The following is a 14,093-nucleotide window of genomic DNA, read 5'->3' as shown; positions in this document are numbered from 1 at the left end:
TATTTCACTTCTTAAAGGTAAAGATATACACAATCATTTCATAGCATGAATTTTTGAGACACTTAAAAAAATCCATGGTTCTCATTATATTTTACAATACCCAAATGTGACATGCTTATGATTTTACTTAAAAACACTCAAATTTGTGAAACCACTTGGTTAGAAAAAGGTCAAAGAGAGGTTTTTTTAAATTTATACCTGAAAATTTTCACTCCCTTAGGTCTTCTTTGACTTTTACTACATTTCAGTGAAACAATTTGGCAAATCAGATTTTGGACCCTTTTGTCCAAACATCAGTCATAGGCTGAAGATGAAAGGAAGTAGTTGAAATATTCTGGTGGAATTTCCCAATGCCAAATACAATCAGCCAGAAATCCAAAATAATAGATTTACAAAACAGCATCCAAAGCAGCTTCAAGCCACACTACTGTTGTCACTCTGTTGATTACTTTGTACAGTATGTAAACGGAAACCAAAGAGTTACAAACAGCAGAAAGAAACTGCAACTTCCCAAACCATCTGTTTGATTCACTTATGGATTAGTAGATCAACATTTTTGAACTTGACTTCTTCTTTTCCAGTATAGCAGATGTTACTGAGAATTTTCTTATAAACTCAAAGCGTTTCATAACATATACAGATAGAAACAAAGGGTGACAGAAAATATGTATACATTTTACCAAAAACTAGATGCAGATACGAAACAAAAGAACTGAGTGTCACATACGTTGATTGATGTGTGAACATAAGAAGCTTACACAGTAATTATTAAAAATAGCAGTGCAAGTTCAATCAGGCCTCAGCACTAAGAGTTACAGGTTTGTCACTAACACTCGTATAAGACCAAAAAACTAATGCAAATACACATTTTACTTTGCTGAATTGAATTGAGTTATGTTGCCAGGATTTCAGTGTTTCTTATACCTAGTATTTCAGGGCTGTACATACTTTTCCTTCCCCAAATGACAAAGTCTGCAAAGGTCATGCAGGTCTGAGCTCATGGGCACAGATGACAACACCATGTTTAGCAGGTGCATCAGCTTGGAGACTATTGATGTTCAGTGTTGGTGTGCCCTGAAAAGAGACAAATTTGAACATGTATGTAGAACAAGACAGCTGCAGGAAGTAGCTGTGAAGGACTAGCAATCTGTTACACTAGGCACCACCCCGTGTCACCAATCTGTTCTGGTCATTGTGAATCTGTATTCACGCATGCAATATGATATGTAAACTTGTCAATGATACTGTATTTTACCAGGGGTTAAGGCTCCAGACTCTGTAGCTTTCCACCCTGTTCCACCAGATCAGACAAACCCTTTAAAACCCTATAGGTTTCTTCACTCATCTCATAAGCTACTTAAAATTCCGAAGTCCTGGAATATGAAGATAATTCTCCTGGGTTCTTTTCTCTACTGAGAAATGTCATTTTTGTTCCATCTCTGTCTTCATTTATCCTCATCTCCATAACTGAATGCAAGGATTTAACATTGAAGCAGTCCAGTAAGTTACCTCTGCTGTGTTCCTCCCTTCCATTAGCCCACTGACCAAACATTCTTGAATGTTTTTTCCTGCTTTGGACCTGAACTCTCATCTTTTTGTCTCCAATCTCTCCCATTGCGCTGTCGATTAGCTCGTTTTGACCATGAGACCTATTCCTATTCCCAGTAAAACACTGACTACCTTATGTCCCCTCCTGACTTCCTACATTAAATTAACTAACCCTTGATGTTGCCTACTTTTTAAAATTACCATCCACCTCTAATGTGCCTTTCTTCACCAAAGCCATTGAACATATTATCCAGCCGCAAATGCATAAAATCTGTTGCTAATATTCCCAAAACTCCATATTTGAATCTGTTGATCAGGTTTTGGCCCCTGCCACAGTACTGCAACAGCTCTTAGCATAAGAGCCAATGTTTTCTTCTCCCATTTGACTTGTTTGTAATCTTGCAAATAGTTGGTTACATTTTATTCTCCTCCAATGCTTCTCCACTGTCATCTAGCTGGGCAGAACTACTCTCACTTGTTTCCATTTTTATCCAACTGCCAGTAGCCAGAGAATCTCTTTCCCTTTCCTGTTCATTTATTTATCACCCCAGGATCTATTGCTGGTCTCCCCTTATTTCTCATTTATATGCTGCCCTCAGGCAACATGCTTGAAAGCACAGAGTTAGTTCTGTCATGAACATTGATGGCAAGCCCTACCTCACCACCATTTCTCCTGACTCTTTCATTGTTATTAAATTATCAGATTGCACTGGATGACAATCAAATAATGACCATGTTTTCAGTTTGCCTGGGCCCCAGGTTCTGAAATTCTGTCCCTACGACTCTCTACCTCACTTTTATTCTTTAAGATGCTCTTTAACATGCTAATCTTTAAAATTTCTGCATGCATCTCTGGTCATACTGTTCAATGCTCATGTAAAGTGCTTTGGGACATTTCGTTGTTAAAAGTATTAAATAAATATAAGTTGTTATTTACTCTTAAAACATTCCAAACCAATCCAATGCTGGCAATCCAGTGCTGGTGCAGCAAAAAGAAGTGGTGAATGTGGTCATTTTGCATCTGTTGCCACATAGCTCAAAACAATGGCTAATGCCTCCATAAGAGAGCTCACAATTTGCAAGACCCTTCATTTGTTACATTACCATCAGCACACAGGTAAAAGAAGACTGCTTTAGGACCTGATGGGAAGGAACCTTCTGCAGAGCATAATCTGGGATGAACGTTTACTGTCAGCTCTGAATCTTGGGTTGCATTTCTTTCACTAGCACGCAGAGAACTTTCTTCTTTCTTTATGTTCTTTCTTTTTTTTATATGTGATGACTTACAAATAAAAACAAGAAGGTTGATTCTTGTTGAATGCAGATTGTCCAGTCAGTGGTGATGCTAGGAAGAGCATCTCCAAGCTCCAGAGAATTGCAGCTGTATTTTTTTTTAGTTCCCGCAGCTGGGTCTTCCTTTCCTGGCTGCGGTAGCCATGCACATGGGGGTAGTGCAGGGCGGCGGGGTGGTGGGGACAGGACAGGTGGGGCACTGGTTTAGATGAGAATATTGAGTAACCAGATTATTCACAATCTTATCCAATATTGCAGCCAGCTCAAGAAGTTGAACAGCTTACTTTGCTTTGAATTAATATGTTCGTAGTCTTGATATGCTGATGAGGATAGACAAATGGAGTAAAATGCAGTCCTTGAACTGTTATAGAATAATCTTATACATTTTACTGTATACTTCTGGCAGGTTTAATGTGTGTGTAGTTGGGGGGGGTGGTGTGGTGGCTGATCTATGCATGACCTTTTGGGCGCAAACCTGCCGAACATGCAGTGGGACTTTTGATTTAAAGTGTCTTATTTATGCATACTTTGATATTATTTATTTTAGAGTTTGGATTTGAGTGAATGGTATGTGGGTTTTGGTCTGTATCTGAAGCGTGTTAGTGATTAATGTATAGGTATTTCTGTAGCTATGGTGATTTCTTCAAAGAAAACAGTGAGAGAGTGTTCCTCGTGCATCATGGGTTTTTGTTTTAATTGGAAGAGGCTTTATGAGTGAACAAAATAAACAACCATCATTTGGGCATTCATTTTAGGAGTCAGAGATTTGTAGGTTTTCTTTTCTTTTTTGATTACATAAAATACCTAGTGTTTAGAAAAAGCTTTTGTTTCAGTTTAGCAAGTTATTTTGCAGAAATCTTGGCTAACGCTGGATGTGTGAAACAATTGTTCCTAAAGAAGAGGGATAGTTTAGAACTGTTAAGAAATAAATTACCTCAGTGTGAGGAGGTTAGTTTCAGAGTTCTAGACCTTAAAGAGTTTAGTTAACACCCTGAAGGCATTATTTAAAGCTGCAAAAATCTTTGCTCAGCAGTATGAAGGCTTAAGGAAGAGGTTGTCAGATTCTCAGGACTGGAAATTGAAGGATCTATTGAGTCAAATCATATGTCACATGGAGAAGGAAAATGTCTCTCTGATGTGAGTACTGTAAAGGAGAGCCATGGCAATTAATGGAATTGTATTTTGCCATGTGGTTGAAATCTTTAAACTTGTCAATACTTTTGGTTTATTCTATTTTTATCTTTTTTTGCATAATAAACTTCTGTTTTATTGTTAAAATCAAATCTGAAGCTGGAATCATAACAGACGCTTTTAGAAGGGCTCTTAGGCTTTTTTTATTGGGCGATAAATGATCATTTTTGAAATATTGGGGCCATATGGATCTGGTGTGAAGGAAGTGTTAAAGCCTGGAGTAGAAGTAATTGAATGAATGGCAGGGCAGGCTTGGGGCAGAATGGCCTATTTCTCCCCCTGTTTCTTACATTCTTGTTTTAGGCTGCAGGACGACAAGATCATTAGAAGGTCAACTTGTCAAGTGAGAGCAGGCATATTGGCTACTGAAATGCTGGAATGGTATCCTAAAAGGGAAGTGAAAGTGGCAGCCTTAAGATATTACCTGGATCCTGTGTACCATGCCGTTGAGAGTTCAATTTAAGTACTTCATGTGCCATGTGTATACAATGTTGTGACCCTTCCTGGCAATTGGTCTGTACTGCATCAGTTCATTTGCTGTAATATCCCTTTCCTAACTTATATAAACTGACCGATGGAGTTAATCAACTAATCCTGCAAAGAATGAGTAGGTAACTGATAATTGTCAATCTGCTCTCTCCTGACACTGCTTGGAGATATACAGTTAATCATTAGAGGATTATGCCATCAGATCCCTGCCTCCCTCTGAAGATTATGACATTGGAAACCTCTTCTGCGACCAACCTGGCATCCTCTGCCACATTGTGGTGTCTCTCACCATTGGGCAGGCTCCTGACATGCTCTCCTGGAGCCCAGTGTTAACTCAATGCAAGTGCAGGGGTTTTGAATTAATTTAAGTCTTGCTCTGATGTAGCTTCCTTGTTGATATCTATAAATGTGATAAACAACTCCAACAAACATGACCAGTGTGAGCGTCAGAGGTCACTTATGCTGGGACCTAAGGCCAGATGCTGTTTACCGTTTAATGTAATATCATAACATAGGCCAAAGTAGCTTTTAAAATTTATTTTAACCTTTTGTTGACATGAGTAATACTGTATACTAGGATTGCATGCTGTTAGGACAGAAATATAAGGTGTAACGCCATGACTTGCTTCCTATAACTCCCTAATGTCATCTTCAATGTAGAACTCATGATGTAGTGTTGGGCGTTGGTGAATTGACACATTATCAATCCATCCCCAAACCCTCCCCTTAAACATATTTTGAAACTGATTACTTAGAATTTGTTTTCATTGTAAGCCACAGTTAAACTGATAGATGAGACATATTAGTCAGACTCATATACTTCAAAATAAAGGACCTGTAAGTTCATTATATTTTTTTAAAACTCTGTTTTTCTTTCTTAGCTTACTGCTGCAAACCTGTTTTTTGAATAAAATATCAATATTATTACAATAAGAAGGATTTTACTTTTGGTAGTTTTGGCCAATACACTGCACTCAGACAGAATATGCAAAATGCCAGACATCTAATAAGTGATTCCAGCTATTTCCCTCCATCATTTTCATTTCACACACAGCCCATATTCTCAATGACAAACTTTTGTTTTACTGGGCGTGACAGTCCACTTTGATTCAATCCCTGACGTAACTCTTATTGACCTAAAAACAGGACGAAGTTTTGACTACCACATGAACACACTGAGTATTAACTGTTTAAAGAATATATCAGAAAATGAAATGCATTTGGTTTACAAGTTAACTTCTTCAGTGTTTCTTGTTTATTTTGTGCTTTTTGGTAGTAATCAATGGCATGGCTTGTCAGCAAATTTCACTTGACAGCTGACTAGTTGTGTTCCAACTTCAAAGAAACTAGTTCCATTAGTCTGATGGCAGGTCATTGGTCCCACAAATATGGAAATATGGAATGATAATGGCACAGAAGGAGGTCATTTGGCCCATCATGTCCACACTGGCTGTGTGAAGAGCACCTTAGTCTCCCACTTTGCTATTCTGTATCACAAAAGCCTGGCAATAGTGATCTCCGGTAAAAGCAAGTCTAACTACCGCCCCTTGACATTCACTGGTGTTACGTGAATCCCCCATCATAAACATCCTGGGGGTTACCATTGACCAGAAAATTAACTGGACTTGACATATAAACACGGTGACTGCAAAAGCAGGTCAGAGGCTAGGAATCCTGCAGCAAATAACTCACCTCCTGACTCCCCAAAGCCTATTCACCATCTACAAGACACAATTCAGAAGTTTGATGGAATACACCCCTCTTCCCTGGATGAGTACAGCTCCAACAACCCTCGAGAAGCATGACATCATCCACCATGTCCTGCTATGTCTGCTGTTCGTTACTTCCCCATTGTTAGAGACTTGGGATAGCTTTTAATTCCTGTCTCGTAAAACTGGGAACATTGATGGGCTGCCTGATGTATACCTTTCTCAAATTACCTTGCCATTAAAGCTAATCCTGATAGCTATATTATTAATAAAAGCAAGGTACTGAGAATGTTGGAACTCTGAAACTGAACTGAATGCTTGAGAAACTCAGCGAATCTGGCAGCATCTGTGGAGAGAGGAAGAGTGAATATTTCAAGTCAAATACCAATCTTCTTTGGTACATGTTTTAATCTTGATTTGCACCTGAATTCTTATAGCTGCTCCTAATGTAATCTGTTCTAGCATCTCTTTCACTCACATGTCTATTAATTGCTGCAGATAGAGCAGAGCCCCTCTGTCTTCTGCCCTTGCCCAGCCCTACCTGTCTTGAGCTCTTGCAGCTTCCCCACAAACTCCTCCAAACCAGACTTTATTACCTGTCTCATTTGAAGTAAATGATTTAATCCAATATTACATCCAATTGTGGCCAATGCCCTTGTGTTCACGCGCTGTCTGTCAAATAAAGCAGCTGAACAATTTAGGCAGATTTCCTGCAGTCTCCGTTTGCTGGCAGCTCGCAAAGACAGCCTGTCTCTGAAAATGGCTCAGGTCTCCTGTTGTGCATTCAAAACTAAAATTAGCCCGTTGGTGTACAGCTGTTCAATGCATAATGCTTCAAATGGACGCTTTCCAGTAAGTGCCAGAGTGTCCCAGGGCTACTTGTACACTCGACGTTTCAACTCTTCACCCCAGTTTCAGGTGATGTGATATAAGCAATGGTGCTTTACGAATAACAATAAACTGGTTTCTCAGGTCAATAAGTTATTTTCTCTTGTGCTTACTGAGCAAAGAAGCTGAAACCGATTTTAAGTGAGGTGTTAGCTGTTATCTTGTCACTTGAGTATTGTCTGCTCCAGCATTCACTATGAGCAGAAGACAAATGCCTTTGAACTGTCTGTGAAATAAGTCAAATTGAACAGTTATGCAAATAGTTATGCCTGCATGAAAGCGTAGCACTATATTTAGATTTGTTCCATATGAACCATATTGCAAGAGTAAATTGCTTTTTGCTGTGTTTTTACTTGTGAGAGTAGGAGTGCACTTTGCTAGTTTTAGCTTCTGAACGTTTGTTTGATTGTTGGAAGGTTCATTTATTTTTCCGCCTCCCCCACTCCACTCCTGAGCAAACTTTTACTACTTGGTTTGTTAAAAAAAAACGCTGTAAATAGAACCAGTACACCCTTTAGCCTGCCATTAATATCTTGATTTTATCAATGAGATGTTAAAACAAAATCCTATCTCTGTTTAGATAAGCATATCAGATCTAACAACATTATTATATCAACAGAAGAGTTTTCCCAGTGCCCTAGCTTCACTTCTCATTTAACCAAAACCATTACCGTAAATTGTTCAGTTACTTTTCATTGTTCTTTGCAACTGTGTAGCACACACAGTAACACAGATTCTTTCTATTCTTGAAACCCTGCTTCAACATGAGGATCTGTTTGAAAACTACAAACAGAGCACTATTTCCATCCAGAGCGAGTCTCACTGTCTTACTCTTTGCATACATTACCAGTCTTCCAACAATGACCTCTTGATTTTAGCTGTTCATCATCACTGCAGCCCCAAATCACATGCATGTTTCTTGGGATCTAATGATCTCGGAATCAAGAAACTAACGAACTCTATTTCAAGATGTCCCCAGTCCGCTTTGTTCTTAAAGGGGCATTGCACTGAAAAAAAAAGTCCAGGCTTTTTGCCAGCATGGGGGTCATCATAATCACTGAACTCAACCACCTCTACAACCAGGGGTGAGGTTGGTGCTGCAAGTGGCAATCAAGATTGTATTGTCTAGATAAATTGCTGCTTCCACTTTACTGTGATATCTTTACATCACTGCATCAGGAAGGTGACAGAAGGAGGTGGATTTTATCATTTTCTTACATAACCAGAGAGAAGAAGCAGGAGTGGAAGCACACAGCTTTGGTGAATGAGTGGGATTCCCAGTGGCACAGGATGCAGTCAAGTGCATGTATGCGGTTCCACAAGTCCCACATATTAAAAGTAAAGAGATTTCATGTTCATTTTTACGTGTTCTACAATCACCCTAAGATTATCGCTCCATTCATGTGCCACTTGTGTGTGACCCTCTCCCAGATATGACCCTGTCCAGAAGATGCAGTTCATGGTCATCTGAGGTTACACCATTTTCATCCTGTGCCAGTTCACCACACCCATATTTGGCCCACGAGGGTTTCAGAGGCAGGCTACTGGGTGAGATATAGCATGACCACCCTAACCAGCTGGTGAATGAATCCTTCTATTACCGTCCTGTGTGAGGGCAGTGCGGCCACAGTGAGATCTATGCAGCCACAGCGAATGTCATAATGCAGCTAATTAGTGTCTGGAAGCTGGACTTTCATTTGTTGGACCATTCTATGATCAGTGCAGAGCAACCCTGCAGAATCTGAAGAAACCTATCTCCACGGCACGGTGGCTCACTGGTTAGCACTGCTGCCTCACAGCATCAGGGACCCGGGTTCGATTGCAGCCTCGGGCAACTGTCTGTGTGGAGTTTGCACATTCTCCCCGTTTCTGCGTGGGTTTCCTATGGGTGCTCCGATTTCCTCCCACAGTCCAAAGATGTCCAGGGTAGGTGGATTGGCCGTGCTAAATTGCCCATAGTGTTCAGGGATGTTTAGGTTAGGTGGGTTAGATATGGGAAATGCAGAGAAAGGGGAATGGGTCTGGGTGGGATGCTCTTTGGAGGAGCGGTGTGGACTTGTTGGACCGAATGGCCTGTTTCCACACTGTAGGGATTCTGTGATTCTATGAACTTCTTGGATGGGAATTGTTTTCCACAACCTTATCATTGTGAAGATGCACCCTTTGCTGCCAGGCCTTAAAAGGTGACCTGGGGAAGGAGGCACACGTTAATTTGGAAAGTATTTTACTAAATTTGTAATGTTTGTGTAATGAAGGAAAAGTTTGATGTTCAATTTTGATTTCAGTGGTAATGTTGCTTTTGTGTTCTGTTTATATTGATGTAATATTGCATGCTGATACAGAAGTAAATACTTCATATTTCTTTTGCAGGTATTCCAGCAGGAAAATCATGCGGATTTGATTGTATGGAAGAGAAAGATAACCAGTGGCTTGGTGTTAGTTTGTCAAGACAGCCAAAGAAAGATGGTTACATACTGGTATCTACACATTGTTCAAAATGAATATTTAACAAATGTATTAGAATATTAATAAAAACAGAAGTTGCTGAATAAGCTCAGCAGATCTGGCAGCATCTGTGGAGAGAAATCAGAGTTAACGTTTCCGGTTCAGTGACGCTTTCTCGACCTGAAATGAAAACTGATTCTCTGTTATGAGGAAGGGACACTGAACCCGAAACGTTAACTCTGATTTCTCTCCACAGATGCTGCCAGACCTGCTGAGCTTATTCAGCAACTTCTGTTGTTGTCTCTGATTTACAGCATCCACAGTTCTTTTGATATTTATTAGCACACTAAATTATTTATATTGCATTTGACATCCAAAATATTTTTTTAAAAGGCCTGTGCACATCGGTGGAAAAATGTGTATTACCAGGCGTTTGATAAACGGCCTCTTGGGTTGTGTTTTAAAATTCCAACTGACTTGCAACCTTCTCAAGATTTGCCACTGATACCGTGTTTTAGAGGTAAGAAAATAAAAATATATATTTTCAGCAGATTGTTTGACCAAAGTAACTGTCTTCTAAATAAAGCCTTTTGATGGCAGTCAATGTTGTCTTCTATCATTTGGTAAATGGCTTTTACAGAAAATATTTGGCAATGTTTTTGCTATTACCTTGGTGGCAATAGCACTTTATTTTACTCAAATAAATTGGGAGAAGTATAGCGTTGGTGGTAAGAAGTTGTCAGAAATTACATAAAGTATTTTTCTTGACTTGAATTGATAGATTTAGCTCTATTTCTTGTGGCTGTGAAGGGAACCATAGCTTAGAAACATAGAAGGTAGGAGTAGGCCGTTCGACCCCTCGAGCCTGTTCTACCTTTTATTATGATTGTGGCTCATTATCGAGCTCAATAATACCCTAATCATGCCCTTTCCCCATTTCCTTTTAGCCACACGTGTTATAACCAGTCTCGACCACATTCTGTGACAGTGAATTTCACCGGTTCACCGCTCTCTGGGTGAAGAAATTTCTCTTCATCTCAGTCTTAAAAGATTTGTCCCTTATCCTTAAACTATGACTCCTAGTTCTGGACTCCCCCAGTAATTAATCTCTACACGGAAGTGCTTCCACCCATTGAGTAAATCTATCTATTTCGACCAAACCGTATTTCTTTCCCTGGGATTGGGGCAGGAATCCTGTAAAATCCATCTGCAATTGTTCCCATGGGTCCCTGGGTCTCGGCTGATGGCTCAATTTTATTTTGATTGCTTTCCCTGGCTCTCACTGTGCGCAAACTACACGCCTTCGACAGAATTTTCCTGTATCTCTCCCTATTCTAGACCACCACCAACAACAGGACATCTGATATCATGTTTTATCCTGCCCAATATCCCGCCCAGACTATGATATGTTTTTAATGAGGTTTGTCTTATGCAGTGCAGTGTCATTACCTGATCCTGCATCTTCCGCACTCCGTCTTGTCCTCTCTTTGCTCCTCCCTCTTTCTGTTTCTGCTTCTCTTCTGGTGGGGCTGTTTCTAGGAGTGTCTTTAAATTTTCTCCTTTTACTTCTGTTATTGCTGCTACTGGCACTTCCTCAAATGCCTGTGCTGTTTCAGTAAGCATTTTAGCTGCCTTATCTGCATGCTCATTGCCCTGTCGTTGCAGGGTTTCTACCTGCCTATGGGCTTTAATCTTAATTACTGTTGCTTCACTAGACAACTTAGCTGCTTCCACCAAGTCTTTAACCTACTGTTTGTGCAGTATGTGCCCCCCTCCGAATGAGATGATGTACCCTTTCTGAGCCCAGCCATCATATAATCATGCACGAACCCAAGGGCATAACTACTATCTTGTATATGTTGACTCTCTGACCCTGGCTAATTTCAGGGCTGCTGTTAGGGCTTTTAATTCTGCTACTTGGGCTGAGTACCTCCTGGGAATCTGCCCTCCTGCCATCAAATTTCACTCGACATCTAACACTGCGCAAGCAGTGCGGGGTGTTTCCTTGTAATATTCCCTTGATCCATAACTCAGACACTCTATCTCCTGCTTCTAATGGTTCATAAGCAATCCTGTCACTCTCTCTTGCACAGTCTTGCTCATTCCCCTCTTTTACCATCAGTCCTGCTGGGTTTACTACTATGTCTTTCACTACGCCTGTATGTTTTTCTGCTGGCAGTAGAACACACTCCCAGTTAGCTCTATGGCTGTCTGATACTGCTTTTAATTTTCCCAACCACAGTAAGGCTACTAGACCTATGGAGCTGTGTGTAGGATAATTTGTCCCGTCAGGCTGATGGGCTCGGACACCTCAATTGCCCATGCGACACAATCCAAAGCCTGAGCACATCGGTGAAGCCCAGTCACTCTGGGCTATCTCAGATTCTCCAGCATCTGCAGTTCTTACTAACTCTGGGCTATGATCTCTTTCTCGCCCTCGTCTGGTAATATCTTTCTCTCTCCATCAGTTTTTCCTTGATCTTTGAATGTAATGATCTGCTCAAATTGTCCACATCTTTTTTTCAGTTAATCTAGGGAATTCAGAAAAGAAGCAGCACAGAACGTCTCTCTTAAAGACACAGTCTTGTCTTACGCTCTCCATATTATGGCCATGCATCTCCAAGGGATCTCTCACAAAATTACATTACCAATTATTCCCTTTTCATTGCACAATACACAGTCAAAGATGGCCTATTCTTTAGTTTGCCTCCTCAACGTATTGGTCCAGAAAACTATCTCGAATACACTCTTGGAATTCCGTTTCTATGGTATTGTGACTAGTTTGCAATCTAGATGCAGATTAAAGTCACCCATAGTTACAGATTTTCCTTTACCAAATGCATCTCTGATTTCATGTTTAATGTCATTTCCAACATCACCAGTACAGTTTGGTGGTCCATATACCACCCCACTAATACGTTTTGCACCTTGGTATTTCTCGATTCTACCCACACACATTCTATATTGTCTGAGGTAATATCTTTCCTCAATATTGTGTTTATATCCTCTTTATCCACTGAAGCAACTCTCCTGCCTTTTCAGTTTTTGTCTGTCCTTCCTAAATACACTGACCCTGGATGTTCAGTTTCCATTCCTGGTCACCCTGCAGTCTTGTTTCCTGTTCACATCGATGTACGTGACTAATTCATCCACTTTATTTCAAATGCTCTGTGCATTCAGGCACAAAGCCTTAACTCTTGTCTTTTTAACGTTCCTTGTCCCATTCTTAACATCTTTTACAATGGCCTTGTTTGATACTGGCCTTTAATTCCTCTGCCAATCACTTCTGTTAGTCCCATTTCTGTCTTTTGTTCTCGTCTGATCCTTGAAAGTCAGCATTTGCTGCCATGACAATCTGTTTATGTTCCACTGATGCACAAAAGTAAGTGAGCAAATTCTTGTTTGCAAAAATTACAAGGCCTTCGATAGGGTTGGCGAGTAAAGGTTTTTCCCCTTGATGGAGGGATCAGTAACCAGGGGGCATAGATTTAAGGGAAGGTGCAGAAGTTTGGAGGAGATGGGGATTTTCTTTTTCATTCCAAGGCTGGTAGGAATCTGGAACTCACTGCCTTTAAGGGTGATAGAGACAGAAACCCTCAATGTTTAAGACATATTTATATGTGCATCTGTGATGCCAAGGTGCACAACATTATGAGCTAAGTGCTGGAAAATGGGAATAGTATAATTAGGTGGTTTATTTTGACTGGTGCAGACTTTTTTCAGTGCTGTGGCTCACCATGACTGTCTGACTCTTAATTAACAATAGGCGTCAGGCTTTCCTAAGGTACAGAGCGTTGTAGGCTACACAAGTAACCACATGCCAGCCTCTTGATGCAGATGGAGTTGCCATTGGCTCTTGTGTGTCAGGCTGTTTTAACTATTGCATTTTTGGACAGATGTTAGAGCTGTTAGTTCTGAAGGATCACTGGACCCAAAACATTACTTCAGCTTACTCTCCACAGATGCTGCCAGCCATGCCTGCAGAGTTTTTCCAGCAATTTCTGTGTTTGTGCCAGAGCACCACCTCTGCACAGTTTCTGACGGGTCATGTAGGAAAATCTGAAGATTCTAAAAGGATTGCATGAAAAGCCTGTGCTCATTAGTCACAGCTCACTTCTGTAGCAATCCCATTGCACACAAGGGTTTGCACAGAGGCCTTTGATCAGGTGTTTTCCCGCTTGCTTGCTCTTTACTTGAGCAATATACTTCCCCAAGTTTTCCTCCGATATGATTTACCATAAAGATGGATGTGTTGGAATTGATGTTTGAATAGGCATTAGAGTTGGCCTACTTGGCTGTAGGTGTGTCACCATGAGAAATCTTGCGTAGATTAAAGGAAAGTGGAATCAAAATTGACAGCACTCTATGAATCCCACTATATTGAATCCTTAATACTATGTTTGTATTGTTAAGAATCACAGTTGAAGGACATTATTTAATGAGGATAAGGGGTAGAAGTTAGGTAACACACGTATAAATAAACCTGTTATCAAAAAAAATTTATTCCTGTCTAGCTCCTACTTCACCAAC

The 14,093-nt window shown here is 40.3% G+C and overlaps 1 protein-coding gene across 1 annotated transcript in view; it reads left to right on the top strand.

Annotated features, from left to right (window-relative positions):
- itga4 (integrin alpha 4) overlaps positions 1-14,093 on the top strand; it is a 143,530-nt gene that overhangs the window by 15,945 nt on the left and 113,492 nt on the right. The window contains exons 3-4 of the mRNA XM_020513197.2: positions 9,489-9,595; positions 9,957-10,083. Coding sequence (XP_020368786.2) covers positions 9,489-9,595; positions 9,957-10,083 — 234 coding nt within the window. The remainder of the gene's footprint in view (positions 1-9,488; positions 9,596-9,956; positions 10,084-14,093) is intronic.

This window comes from Rhincodon typus, chromosome 7 (genome assembly GCF_021869965.1).
Source record: "Rhincodon typus isolate 14 chromosome 7, sRhiTyp1.1, whole genome shotgun sequence".
Classification (NCBI taxonomy): domain Eukaryota; kingdom Metazoa; phylum Chordata; class Chondrichthyes; order Orectolobiformes; family Rhincodontidae; genus Rhincodon; species Rhincodon typus.
The sequence above is the reverse complement of the archived record's forward strand: the minus strand, read 5'-3'. Positions and strand labels throughout refer to the sequence as shown.